The sequence below is a fragment of the Alnus glutinosa genome, chromosome 12 (genome assembly GCF_958979055.1).
Source record: "Alnus glutinosa chromosome 12, dhAlnGlut1.1, whole genome shotgun sequence".
NCBI classification, from domain to species: domain Eukaryota; kingdom Viridiplantae; phylum Streptophyta; class Magnoliopsida; order Fagales; family Betulaceae; genus Alnus; species Alnus glutinosa.
Genome location: NC_084897.1, coordinates 26,828,567 through 26,852,525, shown reverse-complemented (window position 1 = coordinate 26,852,525; position 23,959 = coordinate 26,828,567). Strand labels below are relative to the sequence as shown.

Below are 23,959 nucleotides of genomic sequence, written 5' to 3'. Positions count from 1 at the left end.
TTTTAACAAAGACTAATTCAATTGTTAATTGGAACTGTTATGTCAATATTATAAAATAATTATGAGATAAAAATATAGTTTATAACGTTTCTCTAAATAAATTATCAATGGGAATGAGGATGTCCTCAAATTTGGAGCCGAAATAGTCTGAATTGTAGAGCAGGCGCATGTAAGGCCTATCTGTCCTGGACATCTAGAACCGCCTGTAACCCATCTTTCCACCTGTAACTAGGGGTGTGCATGGGGCGAGGTGGGGCGGGTTTCCGCCTTTTTTGGCCCCGCCCCGCACCTTTGCAGGTTGGAAATTTCCAACCCGCAAACTGCACTTGATAAAGACTAACCATGCGGGGCGGGGATTGCAGGTCGGGGCGGGTATTTTGAGTGGCATTTACGTAATTTTAATTTTATTTTGTAAAAAAATAAAAATTCAAAAAAATATTGGTTTTTTAAATAAAAAATTAAATTCATATTTCCATTCAAGAACATTTTCCATGGAATTAGCCCTTTAAACTAAAAGCCCTATTAATTATAAGATAAAATTTTAAGAAACATGATTTCTATTTTCTCCCATCAACAAAGCATAATTGAATAAATGTAAAGAATAAAAAGTTATAATATTTCACTATTCCATGTAATCAATTTTCTTGTATTTTCTAGAAGTAATGAAAAGATTATTTCAAATAACAATACAATAAAAATGTGTACACTTTAACATCCCATGAAATTGAATCATAAAAATTGCATTTCTCACACAATGAAATGAGCTAGTAGACCCCTTTTTTATTTTATTTTTTTTATTTTTTTCTCCTTTGTGCGGTGCGGGGCGGGGACCCGCATTTTTTAAAAGGCTAAACCCGCAATCCGCCCCCTCCGCATAAATTTCTCAAATTAAGACCCTAACCCACAAAAAAACCTGAAAACCTAGTCTTCTACGGGGCGGGGTGGGGCGGGTGCTGCGGGGCGGGGCGGGGATTGCGGGTTTTGCACACCCCTACCTGTAACCCATCTTTTCGTGAGATTGCATGCTCCAAAAAGTGCAAAAAGAAATAGACAAATGAAGAATGTGTTTGTTGCACAATCAAAATGTACAACTCTTACATAACCCGATACGCATTGGTGGAACTCATGCCGAACATACATGAGTCCCATCAATGTGTATTGGGTTATATAAAAATTATGCATTTAAATTATTCAAAAATCATTTTCCAACAAATTAAACGAGCCCTTGAATATTTAGGCAAAGTTGTGGAAAGTGCAAAAGACCAATTATTTTATAGCATCTTATGTACAAAGAAAACAGTATGTTGGGCCTCCTGTCTAAAGTTTGCATAGCTTTAAGCTTTAAGCTTTAATTGCTGTTTGAATACTACAAATTAAGAGTGGTGTCAAGTCTCAAACAGATAAGGCGGTGAAATTTCATGCCTTTATGAGATTCGTTTTGACATTCCATAGCCGCTTCCAAACTGACATTCCATAACCATGGATATGTGTACCCCCTAATTAGAAAAAATAATAAAATAAAAATAAAAAGACATCAAATGTTGGCTCCAGCGGACCACTTTTTTGTGGGCGCGCGGTCGGGAAGAAAAGGAGAACTCATTGCTTGGTTTGTTTGGATGTTAAATATTTGGGTTAAACATTTTTTTTAGTTCTTGAGTTTTAACAACTTTATTTTTTAGTTTCTGAGTTTCAATTCACATCACAGATGATACATCAATTTTGAGAAATGATCAAATTAGTACCTCGGTTAACTTCTCCATCCAAAAACTAATGGTTCGCCACGTGTCAACCTCAGAAGTTGACACGTGGCACTATATAAAAAAATAAAAAATAAAAAATAAAAAATCTTTAAAAATCAATTAAAAAATTAAAAAAAAAATTGAAAAAACTAAAAAAAAAAAGGGGTGGCTCTTAGCCACCTCCTTGGCCACCCCCATTTTGGCCAGGGAGGTGGCCGGCCTGTCTGGGGTGGCCGAACCACCCCCATGCAGTGGTTCGGCCACCCCCTGGACAGAAAGAAAAAAAAAAAAAAAAAATTCGGGTTTTCCGTTTTGCCCTTGGGGGTGGCCCAACCACCCCCAAGGGGCACGGGGGTGGTTCGGCCACCCCCAGATCGGTCGGTCTGGGGGTAGCCGAACCACCCCCGTGGCCCTTGGGGGTGGTTTGGCCACCCCCAAGGGCAAAACGAAAAAATTCATTTTAGGTTTTTTTTTTTTTTTTTTTTTTTTTTTTTTTTTTTTTGTCTTTTTTCTATCCAGGGGGTGGCCGAACCACTGCATGGGGGTGGTTCGACCACCACAGACAGGCCGGCCACCTCCCTGGCCAAAATGGGGGTGGCCAGCCACCCCCATGGTGGCCAAGGGGGTGGCTCCCTTTTTTCTTTTAGTTTTTTCAATTTTTTTTTTAATTTTTTAATTGATTTTTAAAGATTTTTTATATAGTGTCACGTGTCAACTTCTGAGGTTGACACGTGGCGGATCGTTAGTTTTTGGACGGAGAAGTTAACCGAGGTACTAATTTGGTCATTTCCCAAAATTGATGTATCATCTGTGATGCGAATTGAAACTCAGGGATTAAAAAATAAAGTTGTCAAAACTCAGGGACTAAAAAGGTGTTTAACCCTAAATATTTTTTTGAAAAAGGTTTCTTTTGTTTTTTGTTTTTTTAGTTTTGAGTGTTTAGGGCGGGATAAAATATTGGTCAATTTGAAAAAGTTTTCAGTTGATCAAGAAAAATAACCTTTACAGAGTGTAAAATGGTTTATGATTCTTACATGCATAAACTATTTTTCGTCACTCTTCCACATCTTTGGGCAAGCAATTATGAGAGAGCCTTGCAATTTGGACAATCAATTGTACTAGAGCTCAATCTCACCTCCAAAGACTTTATATTTTCACATGTACACTCTCTTTCTTCGAAACTCTTCTTTGTTGTCTTTCTCTCATCTTCTCAACCGTTATATTATATGAAAATGTAAGAAATAATACCTGAAGTTTTTATTTTTCCAGTTTTAACTGCACAAGTCCTTCACGAGTTTGAAATGGGTTCACTATAAAAACAAGTAGTTTCGCTACGACGTGTTTACAATAACTGGTACTGTAGCCACGTGGCAATTTCGCTACGTAGTGGATTACCCACGTCGCGATTTCGCCACATGGATAATCCACTACGTAGCGAAATGTTTGACGTGGGTAATTAGTCACGTGGATTATTGCCATGTCGCCAATTAGCTATGTGGATTATTTCCACACCGCCAATTAGCCACGTGGATTATTTCCACGTGCCAATTAAGCAATTAGCCACGTTGCCAATTAGCCACGTGACTAAAATTATTCATATTTTTTTCAATTTTTTCAAGAATTGAATTTTTATTTTTATTTTTAATATTTAAAATTTTAGCCACGTGCTATATTGTCGAAGTCACCAATTGGCCATGTAGCTAATTTATTAAATAATAATAATTATTATAATAATTATAATTTTTAGAATTGTAAATTTTAGCCACCTGAGTTATTTGTCACGTCGCTAATTAGCCACATGTGCCTACATATATTAAAAAAAATTAATTAAAAAACAATTGGTGTACGTGGATGGGCGCGGGACACGAAATTTTTGTGTCCCGCACACACCAATATTGGAATTTCAAATTTGACTTTTTTTTATTAATTTTTTCATTTCTTTTTCTTCCTAAAAGTTGTCGCTTGGCCTCACATTTAATGCATTTAGGGTCCGTTTGGGTTTGCGATTTTAAAAAGTGCAATTTAAAATAATGATTTTAAAATGTGCGATTTGAAAATAGTGATTTTTAAAAACGCAGTTAAGCGTTTAGCAAAATCGCAGTTTAGCCTTTAAAATCGCGAATTTACCTTTAAAATTCTGCGTTTTCAAAAAAGCACAATCTTATCTGCGATTTGAAAAGCAGATTTTCTGCGTTTTCAAATCGCAATTTTTAAAAACGCAGTTTCTAAACGATCTATGTTCTGCGATTTAGTTTAAAATCGCACTTATTACCTATGAAATCGCAATCCCAAACGCACCCTTACTCTCTCTCTTTTAGTTCTCTTCAGACTCTTCTCCTCTTAATCAAAAAGAAAAAGAAAAAGAAAAAAACTCTCTTCTCTCTCCTCTCTCTTATTTGTCTCATTATCTTATGATCTTATTTTGTTGTTTGCACGCTTTTTTTTTTCGCACAAGACGATCGACCACTCACCCCGGCCCCATTGGCCCGACCGCACGAGAGAGAGGGAGGAGATTCGGGGAGATTTGGCGACTCAGAGAAGTAGAGATCGAGATCGAGAAAGGGAGGAGATCCGGCGACGGAGGAGGCCTTTTTATGGTGATTTTTACTCCTTTTTGGTCCTTTTTGTTGGTCGCCGGAGTTAGTGTTTTTTGGGTGATTTTTGGTCCTTTTTGTCGGTTACAAAGCTGAAGGGTTGAGGTCTCACCAAGGAGTTGGATTTTAATTTTGGGTTGGATTTCATGAGGGGAGGAATGGAAAGATTTCGCTAGCCCTTGAAGAAGTTTTCGGCAAGGGCGAAAAAAGAAAAAAGCAATAACCTCGGGATCTTGGCGTTATTCGACGAAGGAACAAAAAAAAAAAAAAAATACATATATATATATATATGATTTTAAAGACGTGGGTTAGGGGTAGGTGGCTAATTGCATTTATTTTTCTCTCTTTTTTTTTTTTTTTTTTTTTTTTTTAAAACAAAAAAAAAAAAAATTTATATTTAGCCACATGTCAGTGGCACGTGGCTAAATCCCACATCGCTAAATAACCACGTTTTTTGAATGTCGCGTGGCTAAATTGCATTTTGGGACACCTTGATTCGTTACGCGGGCCCCACGTCACTAATGGGACGTGGCGAACCGTTAGCCACGTGGTTCACAATCATCCACGTCTCTAGATATAGGTGGCTAAATGCCTACTTTTTTGTAGTGGTCACTCCGTTACTTTTTCGGCCAAAATTGCACCGTCCATTAGTGCCACATCACATTAAAGTAATATATTTTTAATAATTTTATTACTAAAGAAAATCTTAAAAATAAAATAAAAAACCACCACCCCTTTTTTAAATAACAACCTCATATATTAATAGTATAGTTTAACAATATTAAGCAATCTATAATAAACTTCACCTTAGAGTACTGTTAAAACATTCTTACATACATATTAATTAATATCCCATTATTGCATGCACTTATTGAGGCCCAACTTGGAATTAAACTTAATTATAACTTAACTTAACTAACTCGGTCTCATATAAGTTAGTAGGAACGGTAACAGCCCAACTATTTTGGGGTTCATCAGCTTCATGCACTACTCTACCACTTGAGACCCTCTCCCTTGGCCTTCTCTTGGACCCGCTCTGTCCTTCATCTTCCACTTGAATAACATCATCTTCCTTTTCTTTCACAAATGTAAGAAATGATCCAATCCGGGAAGATTGCGAGGTGTCCCGGGAGTGCCTCGTGTATTGGCGCATCATCTTAATGAGATAGAAAAGCAGAGCAAGAAAGCAAGCTGAGCCACATAGTAAAAAGAGGCCCCAGAAACTGGCGAGCTCAAGGCGGTCTACGTCTTGCTTCGCACCTTCTGAACTGCAAGCACTTCTTGTAAGCCATTTGTCGTGAAGCTTTTGTAAATCCCCGTTCTCTGACAGCCTTAAGATCGCAGTTGACATGTCAATTGCTAGTGGCGAGTCACGTGGAAAGGCCTAATCAATGATAAATGTGGAACGTTATATTTTCATATATAATTAAGGTATTGGCCGGTAATTACAAATAAATAACCAGCTGTTCATAGAAATAATGACATATTTGAAGAGATGATACTTACAAAACCCCACCCCATTTTGGTGAACTCTTGACCGACTATACCAAATTCACATCTGGTGGAGAGAAAAAGCTCCATATATGCGCGCTCGTCAACCACTGCAGCAACACCACCTTTACTCGGGCCATTCTTCAAAGCCCTCTCATAATCTTTTGCAGAGTCAAGGGGAACAAGTCTGGTTCTATGTATGTTGAGCTCGTTGGTTAGATAATTTTCAGCAAATGAACCACGCGGGAAACCAATGGGATCGTTGCTTGTTATCAAACTTTCAATTCCTTTGACGGGGGAAGAAAGTTGTTCCACTGTAAGGATTGATGTCAGGCTTGCAGTGTAACTTGAATTGAGTATTAGAACTACAAAAAGCCATATGATAAGCACTAAGCGACCGAGGGTGCTCACAATCTTCTCTCCTGCATAAAATAGAAAATGAGCAATTTTGTGCGTAATTCGCATATATATATATATATATATATAAGAGACTTTGTACATACGGGCTAGTGAAGTTTAAAATCAATTGAGTATTTTACTTACTATAAGAGAAAAACAAAGTTGAAAAGCTAAACCTGCAAAGTGAAGCACAAAAGTTAATTAATTAGCAATTAGGGATGAGATATGAAAATGATCGATGGATGAATCACGACAAAGTTACTAGTACAATTATTGCACTTTAAACATCCAAACTAGGAAAACCACTAACGAAATTTTTTTGACCTGACATTTTCTACATTACATTTATGGTTGAGATGACAATTATTAACTAGCATCTCCCACCTCTGTAGCTCCTCTCTTATCTTAAGAAAAGAAAAAAAAAACTGACAACTAGGAAAATTATGTTCTACTTTGACAGATTTGAAGAGCAAGCTAGCTCTTCCCCAGAATGTGTGCATTCCGGTCCTTGTTGAGAAGATAAGTAATTTATATAAAGTGGATAGTTTATATATAACATATCATCGTGAGTACTAAGTCTTACATTATTTACTTACAAGTAATTAATAGGTGAAATTGGGTTTTATAAATAATCCTGGATAAACTTCAAATTATCTAAATCATTTTAAGGTGATAATGCAGATATAATTAGCGTTTTGTGTTTTTTGGGTCATTACAAAAAGGGACAATTGAATATAAGTGGCTTTGTACATATGAGAGAAATAGCGAGTGAAGACTAAACTAGAGTGTGTTTAACTTGGTGTAAGAGAAAAACAAAGTTGAAAAGCTAAACCTACAAAGTGAAGTACAAAAGTTAGCAATTTGGGGATTAGATATGCAATCTACAGAACATGAATGAAAATGACGGATGAACCACACAGAAAATTAACTACATTAATACATGCATGTACGTGTATATATATATACTCTTTTATAGAAGTGTAATGTTTCTTCTTAGGAACTCACCATAGGATCGTGACACATTGTTTTCTAGGAGGACCCCGAAAATCATCATTTGTCCTGCGCTCTAAAATCCAAATAACTATTCCCACGACAATGAAAGATATACCAGTAACACACCACATCATTGGAGTAAATGGCCTAAGAAATGCCCAAGCACTAGAGTTCAACTTCCAAACTGGGGCCACTACAACTAGTCCAGACTCGATATATGGCTGTGTGAAATCCACCATCTTTGTCCGGTTGGTGGTAATTGTAATGTCACCAACTACAGCATCGAATTCCTACATGAAAGAGGAGAAAACCAGTGACTTAGTAGTAAAAAGCATGTTTCATTCATAACAAATTAAGTCTGTAGAAAATTATTGTACTTCATACTTACACCCGTTGTGATCATATGCAGAAGATCAGCAGTTACTGGATTGCTATGTCCATCTCCAAATGGAATAAACTTATATGGAACTGCATATGGCAATTGTTCCTTTGCAGCATTAAATATATCAATACAATATCCAACATAGTTATCAGAGCCTTCTATATGTGACACAAATTCACGATAACTAATTCGATTCGGGACTCCAACTCGCAGTTGCTTTCCATTGCTTGAGAATACCCACCCACGAGGCTTTTGAGTGATTTGTCCTGGCCAGATTACACCATACAATTGTTGATTTGAAGACTTGTTTGGTTGTGCATTGAGCTTTTCTGGAGGTGCAACTGATAACCCGGAAGAATTGGACCAATAACCAATTGTCCTGACCCCTGTACCAATGACATTGATTACTTCATATGCAGGACCATTGAGTTCCCCATCTGAAGTGAAACTCATTGGGCCACTTAAACCAGTCATATTAACCTGTAAAATATGGTTAAGCAACACCTTCCCTCCATCAAAGATGCTCATGGCATCAAAATGCAAGTTCCCTCCGTGAAACTCAGTTAAACTTGAATCATTTGAAAATGAAATGTTTCCCCCCTGATTTAAAAATGCGTCAAGTGCATGTGCAAGAAGCCAAACAGTGTCGTAGGCGTACAAACCGTACGTATTTAGCTTAAAATGGCTGTCATTTGTCTTCGCAGCAGTCAAGTTGCTCCATCTAGAAACAAATTCCCATTTGAGATCCGACTCTGGAGTGTGCATACGCAACGTAAGAACCCCTTGAATACTATCCATCGACGCTGAAGGGATGGAAGGTTCTGTGTCAAGTACAGTAGAGAGCCAATCAGTAGCTATCCACACATATCCACTTCCCATCATCCCATTCTTACGTGCCATATCAAGTACATCTAGACCCCAGGCAGAATATATGTGGAGGATAATAACCCGAGACTCCATCATAGCCACCTTAAACAGTGTATCAAAGATGTCATTCCGGTCTACTTTGGGCCTCATAGGTGCTTTGTACGAGATTTTACAACGCTTTTCGGCGAGCTTGTCACCTAATGCAGCAACCCCATTTCTGCCATGATCATCATCAATATAGATAGCTATTACATCTCGCCATTCGTAGAAGCCTACAATTTCTGCTACAGCAGCCATCTGAAAGAGATCACTTTGCGTTGTTCTGACAAAGTAAGGGAACTGGAGTGAATTCAGAGTGGGGTCTGTTGCAGCAAAGGATAATAGAGGGACTTGGAGCTCATTCGCAATATGTGAAATTACATGGGCCATAACTGAATGTTGGGGACCGATTATGGCCACTGTATCATCCTCCATAAACCGCAAAGCTGTTAAAGAACAATTAATGAAAGTTTATATAGTATGTATGAGATTCTATATATGACTTGACAAGAGAAAACAATGAAATTAGAAATTGTGAATGAACAAACAAAAGATGTTTGAAAGGATATACCCTCAACGATTCCCAGAAATCCGCTGGATAATTTTGTATCCTGCATGGTAATTTTCAGCGTTGTTCCATTGAGAACCACTGGATTAGAATTCACATCGTTCACTGCAGCTTCTATGGCAACTTTTGCAACTTTCCCAATGGAAGAATTGAAAGACAAAATAGCGCCAATGTTCACAACATCGGATCTAGTAGAAGCACCAGTACCAGTGCTAATAAAGTGCCCATTGTACAAAATCATTACCAGAAGCCAAAACGTATACATGGTGGATTGCACTGCAAAGAAACCAAACAGTCTAGTCATAAAATTTGAAGATTAGAGATCAAAGACACTTCACATACCGACACTGCAGCCTACCAAAATGCATGTTAAAGAAAGACACACATATTCATAGCCACAAAGACATGCTCACATTTATAAACGTACATACAAGAATGTCTACATATATGAGGACACGAAGAAAAATAGTTGAAACATAAGTTGCTCTCGTAAGATTAACATGTCATGACAAGATGGTCACAATTAAGTACCTCTAAAAACAAGTTCTTTACCAGCTATGAAGTTGAAATATTGCATGTTGTGTGTTTAGATGCAATGATGCAAATATATATATATATAGTGCCAAAGCCAAAGGCAATACTATACGACCATGATAGCGATGACTAGCTAGCATAAGTCCAAACCACGCGTTGTACTTAATGGCCTTAACCCAACAAGACCCAACAAGGAAGAAAATAAGACCTCCCGTGAAACACGAGGAAACAAGATCTACCCATTAATCTAAAAGGTAAAGGGTGTGAATGAGATTGCTTTTAAGTGGAAATTTCCAATTGAAAAACAAACTTCATTTTTAGAAGATGCAAAATAATAATTAGCTGGAAGCACGTCTTAGAAACGGAGGTCATAATTAATTGAAGACCACAGCTCGTGGTGAAATGAACGCACGAACAACCATTAAGCATGTAGGAAAGACAACTGTAATTGTTAGGAAGAGCAAGCAATATACTTTGTTGATTATGCAAAGAGATTGTAGTTTACATGAGCCCTATGGTGATTGCGTGCGACATGCAACTAGATTACTCCAGTTTGGCACTTAACGTTATGCCGTTTAGGCCTTAATGCTACGTATACATGGGTTAGAGCATTCACAATAGCTTCTCTAAACGAGATTTGTTCTCTAAATTTTAGGAAAAATTTCAAAAAAGTTATAAAAACCCCTCCACAGCAGCTTCTCTAAAATTTTTGTTTCCTTGGGAAGTAAATAGTGCTTCCCATTCAATTGCTTATTCCAAAAATATATTATCTCTCTCCTACTTTATTTTCTTTTTCCTACTTTTAATTAAAGTAAAAGTAAAATTTTTTTTTTTTTAATAATATAGGAAAACATGAGGGAAGCTAATGTGAGGTATTTTTTGATAGGAAAGTAAAAAGTAGTTTTGTTCCCTATATTTAGATAAAATGGTTGGGAAGCTGCTGTGAATGCTCTTGGCCCATGTCTCTCGGATACCTTCCAAGTAAATTTCTTGATTTTTATACTTTTTTCTTTTTAGTAATGCTAGCTATATATATATATACACACCACATTTTTATACGTAATGCTAAAGTGGCAGCCTCAACCAGTCCTTCAATTTTTAATTTTTGTTTTTTAACAATAATTAATCTAAGAGGTGGTTGGAGCTGTCACATCAACATTACAAAATAGTACAGGATACAAATGTAGTTTCTTGCATTACTTTTTTTTTTTTTCTTTTTTGGTTTTTGTTTGAGCAATGCAGAAACCCACTTTTTTATTCCATAACTAGCAACCTCAAAATGTTGATGTGGTAGTCCGAACAATCCCTTGGAGTAATGCTATATACCACATTTTTATTCTATAGCTATCACACAATGCTAACGTAACAATCTCAACCAACTATTAAATTTATTTATTTTTAACAATGACTTATTCAAGGGTTTGATTAGTGTTACCATGTCAGCATAGTGAGATACTTGTGGGATCGATTAAAGTATAGTTTCTAGCATTTCTCTTTTGACAGTAATTGATCACATGATACAAAGTAACATTTCTCTTATTAAGAATTTCCAAGTAAAAAACAAAGTTCATTTTAAGATTCAAAATAATCACCTATAGATAAATCCGAAAAGCAGCATAATTACTTGGGGGAGAGTGGCATATATATATATATATATATATATATATATATATATATATATATATATATATATATATATATATATATATATATATATATATATATATATATATATATGTATATTCAATAATTGGAGATTAATACTTTATGGGTGGTTGCTTGCGACAATTAATTAATTAGGCGCGAGCACTCACTCACATGTTCTATGCTCTTACAAAACAACATAACATAAAGTCTTCCGTTAGGAGTTAACGAAAAAGAAATTTAACGGAGGGGGTGATTGAATAGAGCTGAAAGATCATAACTCCATGTTACAAATTTTTAAAACTTAGGGAGGAGATGAAAATTGCTTAGTACGTAGTTTAATTAAGAATAATGAAAATTTGCTTTGTAATATTTGTTCATATAATTAATCCTCCAATATTCGAGTTGTCCTTAGACTAGGGCCTCGATTTATCAGTTATCACCATTATGGCCGGGTAAGAATGTCATTCGATCATTTCCATCATGATATCATTGAGAATTCCACTATTAGTGGGAATTTGATTCCCCCAATATCGATCAACTTCAAGGCCAGGAATTAATGGAACTCATACTAATGGGCGATGGATATAGTCTTAGCACTTGATAACCATTATATCAAAATGGACTTGCCACTTCTAAATTGGTGGAACGTACTACTGCTGCTGCTGCCGCCGAATTTTATATATACTCCAACTTCCCATTTTTATTTTTTTGGGTCAAGAAAATCCTCCCAAGTTCACTTTTAAGGTAGACTAATTGTCCATTAATTCCTTCGATCATCAGGTTTCTCAATTAAAATTAGGGTACTTTGGCTCAACATTCCCCAAAAAGGACATGATTTTACACCACGGCCCCGTTTACTAACTCCCTCCCCTTCCCCTTCCCTTCCCTCCCCTTACTTTTACCTTTCCCAAAAAACATCAAATTCAAAACATTCTTTTCTTTTTTACTTTTTATATCACATCAATAATTTTTTATTATTATTTAATTAAAAAAATTCACTACAATACAAATTTTTTCCACTTTTTCATATAAATTCTTTCTACTTTATATCACATCAATCACTTTCTATTTTCACACAACAAAAAAATTCTCACAAAGGGAAGGGGAGGGGATTACTAAACGGGCCGTGTGGCACAGCAAAGGAAAAGAAAAAGGCCCCCCCGCGTGTTTCGGACATGATTTTACGTATCACGAGGAGATTTTTTTGTTTTTTGTTTATTGGTACGTTGGAAGACCTATCCACCAAAAAGGACTCTTTTGGGTCAAAATAATACGGACAAACTTTTCTTTGAAATTGAATTACGAAAAAAGTTTTCAACTTAATTTATAAAATTATCATATGTTTCTTTTTTCTTTTTTTTTTAGTATCTGAGAAATATATATTTTTTAATAAAATATATTTATTACAATATAACATATTCAAAATATAATATATTTCTCACATATTCAAAAAAAACACATAACTTTTTTATAAATTAGATTAAGAAAATTTCTATATTTGAAAAAAAGAAAACTCTATTCAAATAATAAGATGGTTTGGAAAATTTTTTTTTTTTTTTTTTTTAAGAGATTGGTTGTCTCCCCACCGATTCTAATGTATTGGTAACATTGGGTTATAGGCTTATAGCAAACACTTTTCCATACCACAATTGGGCCTAGGAAATATTTGATGTTTGTAAAACGAAACCAAATTAAAATATGCACTCGCAGAGTTTCTATTCTAGTACGAGGAGAGACATAAATTTTAAAACTACATAAGATTTTGAAAGATACAGAATAATAGATAATTTTGTGTTTTAAGTTGATTTGCTCTGAACACTATATACAGGGTCAATTTATTAGAAAACAATTGCTAATTTACTGTCATTAAAATCTGACCATCTAATTTTAACGGACACTTAAACTTGACAATTAGATTAAATTTTTAATTAATTTTTATTTAATTATAACCGTTAGATTATAGTTTTTAGTAACCATTATTTAATTTTAATAGTTAGATTAAATTTAATTTTATATATCTTACAGTTGACTTTACTAATGATCAAATAAATCCAATCATTGAATCTACCTTTTAAATATCATACGATCAATATCAAACTACCAAATCGTATGATCATCATAGTCCAAAAATTAATGATTATGATCCAATCACTCCCGGTGTGCCATCAATGCAACACGTGCCATGTGCCTCATCAATGAGCCACTAGCACCATACAATCCACTGCCGCGCGCATTGTTTGCTTTAAAACTATATTTTTGTGCAAATTTAGCATTATAACTGCATACTTTACCTTCTCTGTTATTGTATTTTCTCTTCTTTTTTTAATATATGGGACTCTACACTTCTAAATCTCTTTAAATACCTTTCATTTTAAAATATTCTATGAACCATAAACATATATATATTTATATATAAAAAATTATAGTAATTTTAATTAATAACTCTTTTAACAACAACCTCATCAAACCCATCTAGCTAAGTGGACTATTGAAAAACGTGGCAATTAGTCATAACTCATATCAAGTCTAGTCTTGGCCATAAATTTAAAAACATTGTTGCCACCGGGCCCATTAAACACCTATGTATAATTGTATATGTTAATTTTTTAATATGGTGTCCGAATTGTAAAAGTCTCTTTCTTTTCTTTTACAGGTAAAATTTTGAACCTTAGTATGCATATATAATTGATCTCTTACCACTAATGAGTGGCCACCTCCTTACATACTAATGGTGGCCGGCCATCCTTAAAAAAAATAAATAAATAAATAAATTATTGAGGATATATTCTTAATTTAAATGGCATGACCATCGGTCCAAGACATTTCAAACGAGATTCACATAGTATTAATTGAGTAGTATGACATGATATATAATTAATTAATTTGATGGTAGGTTGACGGAATGACTATTTGAATCTAGAGCAAAAACTATTAATGGAATGTTTGGGTGAAAGTACTTTTCAAATATTATTTTTTTAATTTTTTAATTCTACTAAGATTTTATAAATCATTCAAACATAATTTCAAAAAACAAATTTTGTCGATATTGACAACTTTTCAACCAAAAAAAAATAATAAAAAAAAATCCTAGAAGTTAATTAAAAGATTTGTAAGCTCATTTTGTTTTCCCCCTTTTTCAGGCTATATCTCTTTTGTTTTTTTGAACAAAACTTTTCAGGCTATATCGAAGACAACTGCATTTATAAATTACGTACATTCATTGTTCATATCCTTGTAGACGTACCCATTAAAATTGCACTTTTGGAGGCCCAACTTGGAAAATTATTGTAACTTAAGAAAGCTAATTCAAGAAACTTATAACTAACTAGCCTTCATAGTTATACGTACAGTAGAAACGCTAACATTAATTCAAGCCTTTTGGAAGTTCACCTTCATCGATCCGCTCTTCCATTTGAGAATCTCTCCCTAGCTAGGCCTTCTCTTGGACCAGCTCTAATTAATTTCCTTCCTCCTCCACTTGAATAACATCCTCTTCCTTTTCTTTAACAAATGTTAGAAATGATTCTATCCATATATGCGTGAATGGCTTATCCCATTGACGATGGTTGAATCACAACAAGCTAGGAAACAAGTACGGAAGATGCATGGTTGAATACTCATATCCAACAAAGAGGAGCTAGCACCATTTTGACTTCCGATGAAGAAGGAATCCAACAAAGGATGCTTGGTGCATTGACACCAAAATAAAAGCTGCATGCAACCAGATATGAGATTCTCTATAAACCAAAAGAAGCTGGTACCAACAAAAGAAGAGATCCGTTGAGGGAGAAGCGAGGATGTTGGAGATCTAATGCGTGGACTAAAATGAGACGGCAATGGTGGAGGGCTGCAATTAATGGTGGAGACGGAAATGAAAACTGTAATTGTTTGGAATTAAGAGCAAGCAATATTATAGTAATTAATTTGTTGATTAATTAACACGTACATGCAATATTAAAGAATAATATTGATTACCCGATATATGCATGCAAGCTTAGATCGAGACTCAATAATATTTGTTAAATCATCAATTCTTCAACCTCCTCTCTCCCGCTAGTACGTACTGAAGCATTCGGCACAGATATTTCATCAACCAACTCATGATGATGATCTAACTCCTGTTTAGCAATTAAGTTGCAAGCTAGTGAAACATCTTTGCTGTTTTTATTTTTATTTTTTAATTTTTTTTTTCTGCAATTCATGAGAAGGGATCGAAGGGAATGAATAGGATGAAGAGAATACAAGGGAGACCCACATTCATAGAGCCCAAAAGAATTATGGCCTTTAATGTCCTGAACTACGTACGAATCGTTCAAAACGCACATATAAAGTGCAATTTATCAAGACATTTTGGTCAGGGTACGTTTCTTTGGGTATTAAAGCTTTTTATTATTATTTTTTCACAAACTGAAATAATAGTCGATGGGACCTTTATTCACACCGATCATTAAATAATTCAATTTATAATCCGTCAAATTTTGTTGTTTAATTTTTAACCATTAAGGTCTAAGATAATAACATATAATTTTTTAAAGAAATTATAGTAAAGTATAATCAAAGACAGAATCAGAAGCTCTTATAAGCAGGAGCCAAGAGTTAAAAAAATTTATTGATAAGAGTTAATAAGCTAATTTTTTTTTTTTTTTTTTTTTTTTTTTTTTCTGAAAATTGAGGGGAGCCACAGCCCATGCCGGCCCCCCCTAGTTCCGTCCTTCAAAGCATTGTCGTAAACATCATTTGAAACTTAGAGCAGCATATTTATTCTCTATTTTATCTAAAACAATTACTTTTCTCTATTTTATAAGTTACACACATTTTCAAAGCACTGCATGCTGTGCTCATAGCTATCTACTTCCAATATTATTCAATTTAAAAAATTGTTTTCTAGAATTTTTTTTTTCTTTTTCATTTTTCTAAGAAGGCAACAAAAATCATATATATAGATAGATAGATAGATCGTACACTACAAAAAATTTGCAGTTTAGCCACGTGGCGATTCGCTATGTGGTAGATTAGCCACGTCACGATTTCGCCACTTGGCTAAACCACCACGTAGCGAAATGTTTGCGCAGGTAATTAGCCACGTGGATTTTTCCACGTCGCCAATTAACCACGTGGTACATAAGCCACGTTACTAAAATATTCATATTTTTTCAATTTTTTTCAATTTTTTTTTTTCTTCCAATTTTAATAAATTAGTCACGTGGTGTATTGGCCACGTCTCTAATTGGCCACGTGGAATATATACCACGGGGCTAATTTATTAAATTTTTTTTTTTGACAAATTAAAATTTTAACCACGTGGCCAATTAGCCACATGGCAAAGAACCCACGTTTCTATTTGCTTGTATAGATTAAAAAAATTAATTAAAAAACAGGTGTGAACGCACGGGACATAAAATTTTCAATGTCCGGTCGCACTAGTATTTAGATTTCAAATTTGACTTTGCTATTAATATTTTCAATTTTTGTTTTCTTCCCCAAGCCCGCCTCACATTTAATGCTATCTCTCTCTCTCCTCTATTCACTCTCACTCTCTTCTCTCTCTCGTCGACTACTCACTCCAAAACTACCCAAAACTCTTTTCTCTCTCATCGATCTCTGATATTCCGTCTCACTCTCACTCTCTTCTCTCTCTCATCGACCACTCACCCCCATTGGCTTGGCAGCACGCCACCACCCAAAGAGATCGGGCGACTCAGAAAGGTAGAGATCGAGATTGACAGACTCTCAGAGATGGAGGAGATCTGGCTAACTCACACTTGTCGACCGCCGATCTCCGTCTACCACAAGTACTCTCTCTCTATCTCTCTCTCTCTCTCTTGTGCTGATATCTCTCTCTTATCCCTTAATGTTTCGATGATGCAGGGATCGGAGGACCGGCCGGATTTTGAATTTGATTTTGAGTTTTTGTTGTTTTGGTTTAATGATTTTCGGCGAGTGGGCGACTGGGTTTTTGTTGTTTAGGTTTGATGGCCGGCAAATTGGTTTTTTTTTTTTTTTTTTTTGATTTCTGGTGATTGGGTTGTTGTTGTTTTGGTTTTTTGAATCTAATGTGATTAGGTTTTTCCCATTTTGGGTTTTTGTATTTTTGGTTTGATGGGTTCGAATCCTGCGACTGGGCGATTGTCAGTCCCGGTCTGGATGTATGCTGGAAATATCGTATATATATGATATTGGGAGGAAAAAAAAAAAAAAAAAACAGATATTCTGTTCATTTTTTAAAAATAAAAAATAAAAAATAAATAAAGAATTTTAGCAACGTGGCTTTAATTGCACGTGGCTAAAAGTGCCCATTTTTTTAAAAAATAAAATTGCATTTAGCCACCTGGGGTGGCCGGCATGTGGCTAAACATTACATGGCTAAATAACCACATATATAAAATGCCACGTCTCTAAATGTACATTTAGCAACAACCAGATTCACTACGCGGAACCCACGTAGCTAACTGCACGTGGCTAAAAACTAAAATTTTTTTTGTAGTGGTATAAGCCTTCAAAATAATAACTTATAATTGCGATAGGTGATAATTTAAAATTGTGACAAGCTAGCCTCAATCTTAAGTTCCACCCCGGCCACCTTAATCGCTGTTCAAATAGAATTATATATTGTGACAAGTGTCCAAATAAATTAAGCCAAGGTTTTAAAGCGTTGTTTTTATTGAGCATTAAACGTTTGGTTTGGACTAGATCTCTTTGTCATCAAATTGTTACTAAAATATTGTTTATAATAGATCATCCAATAGACTGCTAAGGTGTTTTGTTTTTGAGTCATATAATATTGCATGTGGATTATCATCTATGTTCGGCGGCTAGCTACCGGCCGCCAGTCTCTTCCGTAGCTAATTGCTCTCTTAGCAAAATCTCGGTGCCAGTTCAGCCGCCACCTCTTGGTAGGTCCGCCGGGTGCAAAGTGACATAATTTATCTTCTGTGAATCGGTGCACTTGAGAAGGCACTCTCAACATTTTTTCCATCTTCAAAAACCAATCCTCAATCTGTAGTAGTTTCTTTTTGCTTTTTCAAAATTTTACTAAGCCAATTTTCGTTTGTAGACCCCACATACAATACTTGTTTCAAATACACCAAATCAATTATCAATTTCTATCTTTTTTAAAACTTAAAACTCAAAACATGTCTCAAAAATCTATCAATCTGACCATTAATCCGTCTGTTTGGCCATGTACATATAAGGTAAGACGGGATGATCAAGGGACGCTTTTTAAAGTTTAGTATTATGTTTTATATCAAGTTTAAGTTTAGGAGAGGCTAAATCTAATTTTTTCCTTCTTATATAGAACATTAATTCCTAAATACAACATTAATTTGTATTTTCTTAACGTACGTACGTATGTATATATTTCATTAATTAGTATGTCATAAAATGGTAGTACCGTCTCTTCATATATATATATATATATATAGAAGATATATAACAGCTAGCATTTGTACGAAAACGTGCATATCCTTGTAGACCCATTATTGGATGCACTTATGGAGGCCCTGCTTGGAAACTTATAACTTAACTAACTCGGTTTCATGCATGGTTTGTAGGAACGGTAACACTCCAACTGTTTCGGGGCTCATCTTCATGCACTCTTCTCGATCCATTTGAGACCCTCTCCCTTGACCTTCCCTTGGACCCGCTCTTTCCATCCTCTTCAACTTGAATGTCATCCTCTTCCTTCTCTTTAACAAATGTAAGAAATGATTCAATCCGTACGCGTGAAGATTGCGAGGTCATGTCGTCACCGGAGTGCCTCGTGTACTGGCGCACCATCTTAACGAGATAGCATAGGAGAGCAAAAAAGCAGACAAAGCCACATAGTAAAAAGAGGCCCCAGAAACTGGTAAGGTGAAGGCGGTCTACGTCTTGCTTCGCACCTTCTGAGCTGCAAGCACTTCTTGTAAGCCATTTGTCATGAAGCCTTTGTAGACCCCCTTTCTCTGACAGTGTTAGGATGGCAGTTGACATGTCAATCGCCAATGGCGAGTCCCGTGGAAAGGCCTAATCAATGACAAATGTGAAACATTAAGACTAAATATAATTATCATCATAAGGTGAGAAATATTGTCCATGGAACATGTTTGAAATGATACTTACAAAACCCCACCCCATTTTTGTGAACTCTTGACCAACTATACCATATTCACATCTGGTGGAGAGAAAGAGCTCCATGTATGCTCGCTCGTCAACCACTGCAGCAACTCCACCCTTACTCGGGCCATCCTTCAAAGCTCTCTCGAAATCTTTTGGCGAGTTAAGGGGAACAAGTCTGGTTCTATGTATGTTGAGCTCGTTGGTTAGATAATTTTCAGCAAATGAACCTCGCTGGAAACCAATGGGATCATTGCTTGTTATCAAACTTTCAATCCCTTTGACGGGGGAAGAAAGTTGTTCCACCGTAAGGATTGATGTCAGACTTGCAGTGTAACTCGAATTGACTATTAGAACTACAAAAAGCCATATGATAAGCACTAAGCGACCAAGGGTGCTCATAATCTTCTCTCCTGCATTAAAAAGAAAACGGGCAATTAAGTATAAGTGGCTGTGTTGTACATATGGGAAATAGCTGGTGAAGACCAAACTAGAGCGTATTTAACTTACTGTAAGAAAAAAACAAAGTTGAAAAGCTAAACCTGGAAAGTGAAGCACAAAAGTTAGCAATCAGGGGATTAGATAAGCAATCTACAGAACATGAATGAAAATGATGGATGAACCACATAGAAAATTAACTACAGTGCATGTATATACTCTCGTATAGAAGTGTAATGTTTCTTAGGAACTCACCATAGGATCGTGACAAATTGTTTTCTAGGAGGGCCTCGAAAATCGTCATTTGTCCTGCGCTCCAAAATCCAGACAACTACTCCCACAACAATGAAAGATATACCTGTAACACACCACATCATTGGAGTAAATGGTCTCAGAAACGCCCAAGCACTAGAGTTCAACTTCCAAACTGGGGCCACTACAACTAGTCCGGACTCAATATATGGCTGCGTGAAATCCACCATCTTTGTCCGGTTGGTGGTAATTGTAATGTCACCAACCACAGCATCGAATTCCTACAAAACCAGTGACCTAGGAGTAAAGAGCTGGCCTCTTTCGTTCATAACAAATTAATTAGTATGTAGAAAATTATTGTAATTCATACTTACACCCGTTGTGATTTTGTGCAGAAGATCAGCGGTGATTGGATTGCTATGTCCATCCCCAAATGGAATAAACTTATGCGGGACTGCATATGGCAATAGTTCTTTTGCAGCATTAAATACATCAATACAATAACCAGCATAGTTATCTGCAGAGCCTTCTATCTGTGACACAAATTCACGATAACTAATCCGATTTGGGACTCCAACTCGAAGTTGCTTTCCGTTACTTGAGAATACCCACCCACGAGGCTTTTGAGTAGTTTGTCCCGGCCAGATTACACCGTATAGTTGTTGATTTGAACTGCTTTGCTGTGCAATGTACTTTTCTGGAGGCTCCACTGATAAGCCGGAAGAATTGGACCAATAACCAATTGTCCTGATCCCTGTACCAATGACATTGATTACTTCATATGCTGGACCATTGAGTTCGCCATCTGACGTGAAATTCATTGGGCCACTTAAACCAGTCATATTAACCTGTAAAATGTTGTTACGCAACACGTTCCCTCCATCAAAGATGCTCATGGCATCAAAATGCAAGCTCCCTCCGTGAAAATCAGTTAAATTCGAATAATTTGTAAATGTAATATTGTTTCCCCTCTGATCTAAAAATGCGTCAAGTGCACGAGCAAGAAGCCAAACAGTGTCGTAGGCGTATAGACCATACGCATTTAGTTTAAAAAGGCTGTCATTCGCCTTTGCTGTAGTCAAGTTGCTCCACCTAGAAAAAAATTGCCTTTTGAGTAATGAATCTGGAGTGTGCATACGCAAGGTAATTACCCCTTGAATACTATCCATCTCCGCTGGAGAGAGGGAAGGTTCTGTGTCAAGTTTAGTAGAGAGCCAATCAGTAGCTATCCACACATATCCACTTCCCATCATCCCATTTTTACGTGCCATTTCAACTACCTCTAGACCCCAAGTAGGATATATGTGAAGTATAATAACTCGAGACTCCATCATAGCCACCTTAAACAGTGTATCGGAGATGTCATTACGGTCTAGATCGGGTTTCATAGGTGCTTTGTACGAGATTTTACAACGTTTTTCGGCAAGCTTATCACCTAATGCAGCAATCCCATTTCTGCCATAATCGTCATCAATATAGATAGCTATTACATCTCGCCATTCGTAGAAGCCTACTATTTCTGCTACAGCAGCCATCTGAAAGAGGTCACTTTGTGTTGTTCTGACAAAGTAAGGGAACTGAAGTGAATTTAAGGTGGGGTCTGTTGCTGCGAACGATAATAGAGGGACTTGGAGCTCATTCGCAATATGTGAAATGACATGGGCCATAACTGAGTGCTGGGGACCAATTATGGCCACTGTATCATTCTCCATAAACCGCAAAGCTGTGAAAGAACAATCAAAAGCTGTATGAGATTCTATGACTTGACAAGAGAAAACAATGAAAACAATGACTTGGCAATATGTTTGGAAGGATGTATATACCCTCAACGATTCCCAGAAATCCTCTCGATAATTTTGTATCCTGCATGGTAATTTTGAGCATTGTTCCATTTAGAACCCCTGGATCGGAATTCACATCGTCCACTGCAGCTTCTATGGCAACTTTTGCAACTTTTCCAATGGAAGAATTGAAAGACAAAATAGCGCCAATGTTCACAACGTCGGGCCTAGTAGAAACACCGGTGCCAGTGCTAATAAAGTGCCCATTGCACAAAATCATTAGCAGAAGCCAAAACATATGCATGGTGGATTGCACTGCAAAGAAACCAAACAGTCTACTCATAAACATCGAAGATTACCAAGGAAACTTCAGATACAGACACTGCAGCCTACCAAATTAAAATGCATGTTAAAGAAAGACGCACACACATATAAACATGCATACAAGATTTATTTATGTATGTCCATATATATATATATATATATATATATATATATGAGGACATGAAACAAAATAATTGAAACATAATTAAGTTGCTGTCGTAAGATTAACATGTCACAAGATGGTCGCAAGTACGTACCTCTAAAAACCTGTTCTTTTCAAACTATGAGATTGAAATGTTGTATGTTTAGATGCACATATATATATATATATATATATATATATATATATATATATATATATATATATATATATATATATATATATATATATTGCCAAGACAATCACAGGCCCCACTCCATGGGCCACCCCATGCATATAAATGATGGTTGTATAGGAATTATGTAATTGTTGTTTTTTTGTATTATTTCCGTATTGGCAAAGCCATGGGCCCATAGGCAATATACAACCATGCATGACATAGCGTTGACTAGCGAGTCCAAACCACGCGTTGTGCTCATGACCTGATGACCATAATCCAACATGACCGAACAATAAGGAAGATTACATAACCTGGCATGAAACACGATCTACCCATTAATCTAAAAGATAAATGATTCATTTCTTTTGGGTCCTTTTTCTATTCTCTCATTTTTTTCAAAATTATCATTATTCATTTGATCGAAAAGCAGAAGGATGAGAGAATGATCACCAATAAAAAAATGTATAGCACGTCTCGATCTAAAAGGCTGCAGGTGTGAACGAGATCACTTTCAAGTGAAAATTTCCAAGTTTTTTTTTTAATAAAAAAAAAAAAAAAAAAAAAGAGTTAATTTTAGAAGATACAAAATAATAACCTATATATACATATAATTATTTGGAGGAGCTTGGCATGCATCTTGTTATTCTTTTTTCTGTTTCTTTTTTTATTTATTTTTATTTTTTTATGAATTAAAGCTTTATAACCAAACCAAAAGGAAAACACCCCTCCAGTAAAAATTGGAACACATCCAAAACACAAGAACTGCTACAAACCAGCAAAACTTCCAACAGAAAAACAAGCAACAGAAACTAAAGCTTCAACATACAAGCATAAAACCAACACAACCAAAGGAAAGAAAATAACAGCTATTTCCTAAACCTTTCAACTTCAGCTAAAGACTGTTGGCGAAAAAACAACACGAAGGGACTTGGACTTGTATCCCTTTAATCCTCAACACCATATTAGTTATGTATCACCAAGGTCAACAGCCCAACCTCAATTGACAGCAACTAACCGGTTCTAGCCCCACTTGAAGACAGCAGCATATGTAAATTCCACCGATGCACAAGAGGTATGTGGTTGGACCGATTTTTAAACCTTCCTTTGGACAAGACTCGAGACCTAACCTCCCACAAAGTACTAGCCATAATAACCTCTTTAGATTTTGGGGTATTCCCATGTTGGAGAATGCATCTTGTTATTCGTTAACAGATTGAACATCTCCTCCTGTTATTAACGATATATGGACAGTCAAAATTAAACTATTATTTTTAGCATAAACCCACTTAATTAATGCTTAGAGATATATCCTTGACATCTATATTCAATAATTGGAGTATGGATATTACTTTATGATGGTTGCTTGCGACAACTAGATTACTTTAGCTTAGGTCTGAGCACTCACTTGTACTTATGCTCTTAATATATGCAACATAATAGAAAATTTTCCGTTACGAATTAACGAAAATCTTAACGGAGAGGGGGGTGATATTG

General features: G+C 35.9%; 2 protein-coding genes across 2 annotated transcripts; both read right to left on the bottom strand.

The window, feature by feature from the left end:
• Positions 1 to 5,142: 5,142 nt before the first annotated feature.
• On the bottom strand, positions 5,143 to 9,343 carry LOC133852081 (glutamate receptor 3.6-like). Its single transcript, XM_062288754.1, has 6 exons — positions 9,076 to 9,343; positions 7,605 to 8,950; positions 7,229 to 7,506; positions 6,368 to 6,399; positions 5,840 to 6,246; positions 5,143 to 5,717 (listed from the first exon to the last, which is right to left on the bottom strand). The coding sequence occupies exons 1-6, from the start codon at positions 9,335 to 9,337 to the stop codon at positions 5,229 to 5,231; spliced, it is 2,814 nt and encodes a 937-aa protein (XP_062144738.1). The 5' UTR covers positions 9,338 to 9,343; the 3' UTR covers positions 5,143 to 5,228.
• A 9,359-nt stretch (positions 9,344 to 18,702) lies between these two features.
• Positions 18,703 to 23,367, bottom strand: LOC133852017 (glutamate receptor 3.6-like). Its single transcript, XM_062288678.1, has 7 exons — positions 23,345 to 23,367; positions 21,864 to 22,136; positions 20,415 to 21,763; positions 20,044 to 20,321; positions 19,861 to 19,892; positions 19,357 to 19,763; positions 18,703 to 19,260 (listed from the first exon to the last, which is right to left on the bottom strand). Exons 2-7 carry the CDS (start codon positions 22,123 to 22,125, stop codon positions 18,790 to 18,792), a joined length of 2,799 nt encoding a protein of 932 aa, XP_062144662.1. The 5' UTR covers positions 22,126 to 22,136; positions 23,345 to 23,367; the 3' UTR covers positions 18,703 to 18,789.
• Positions 23,368 to 23,959: the final 592 nt, after the last annotated feature.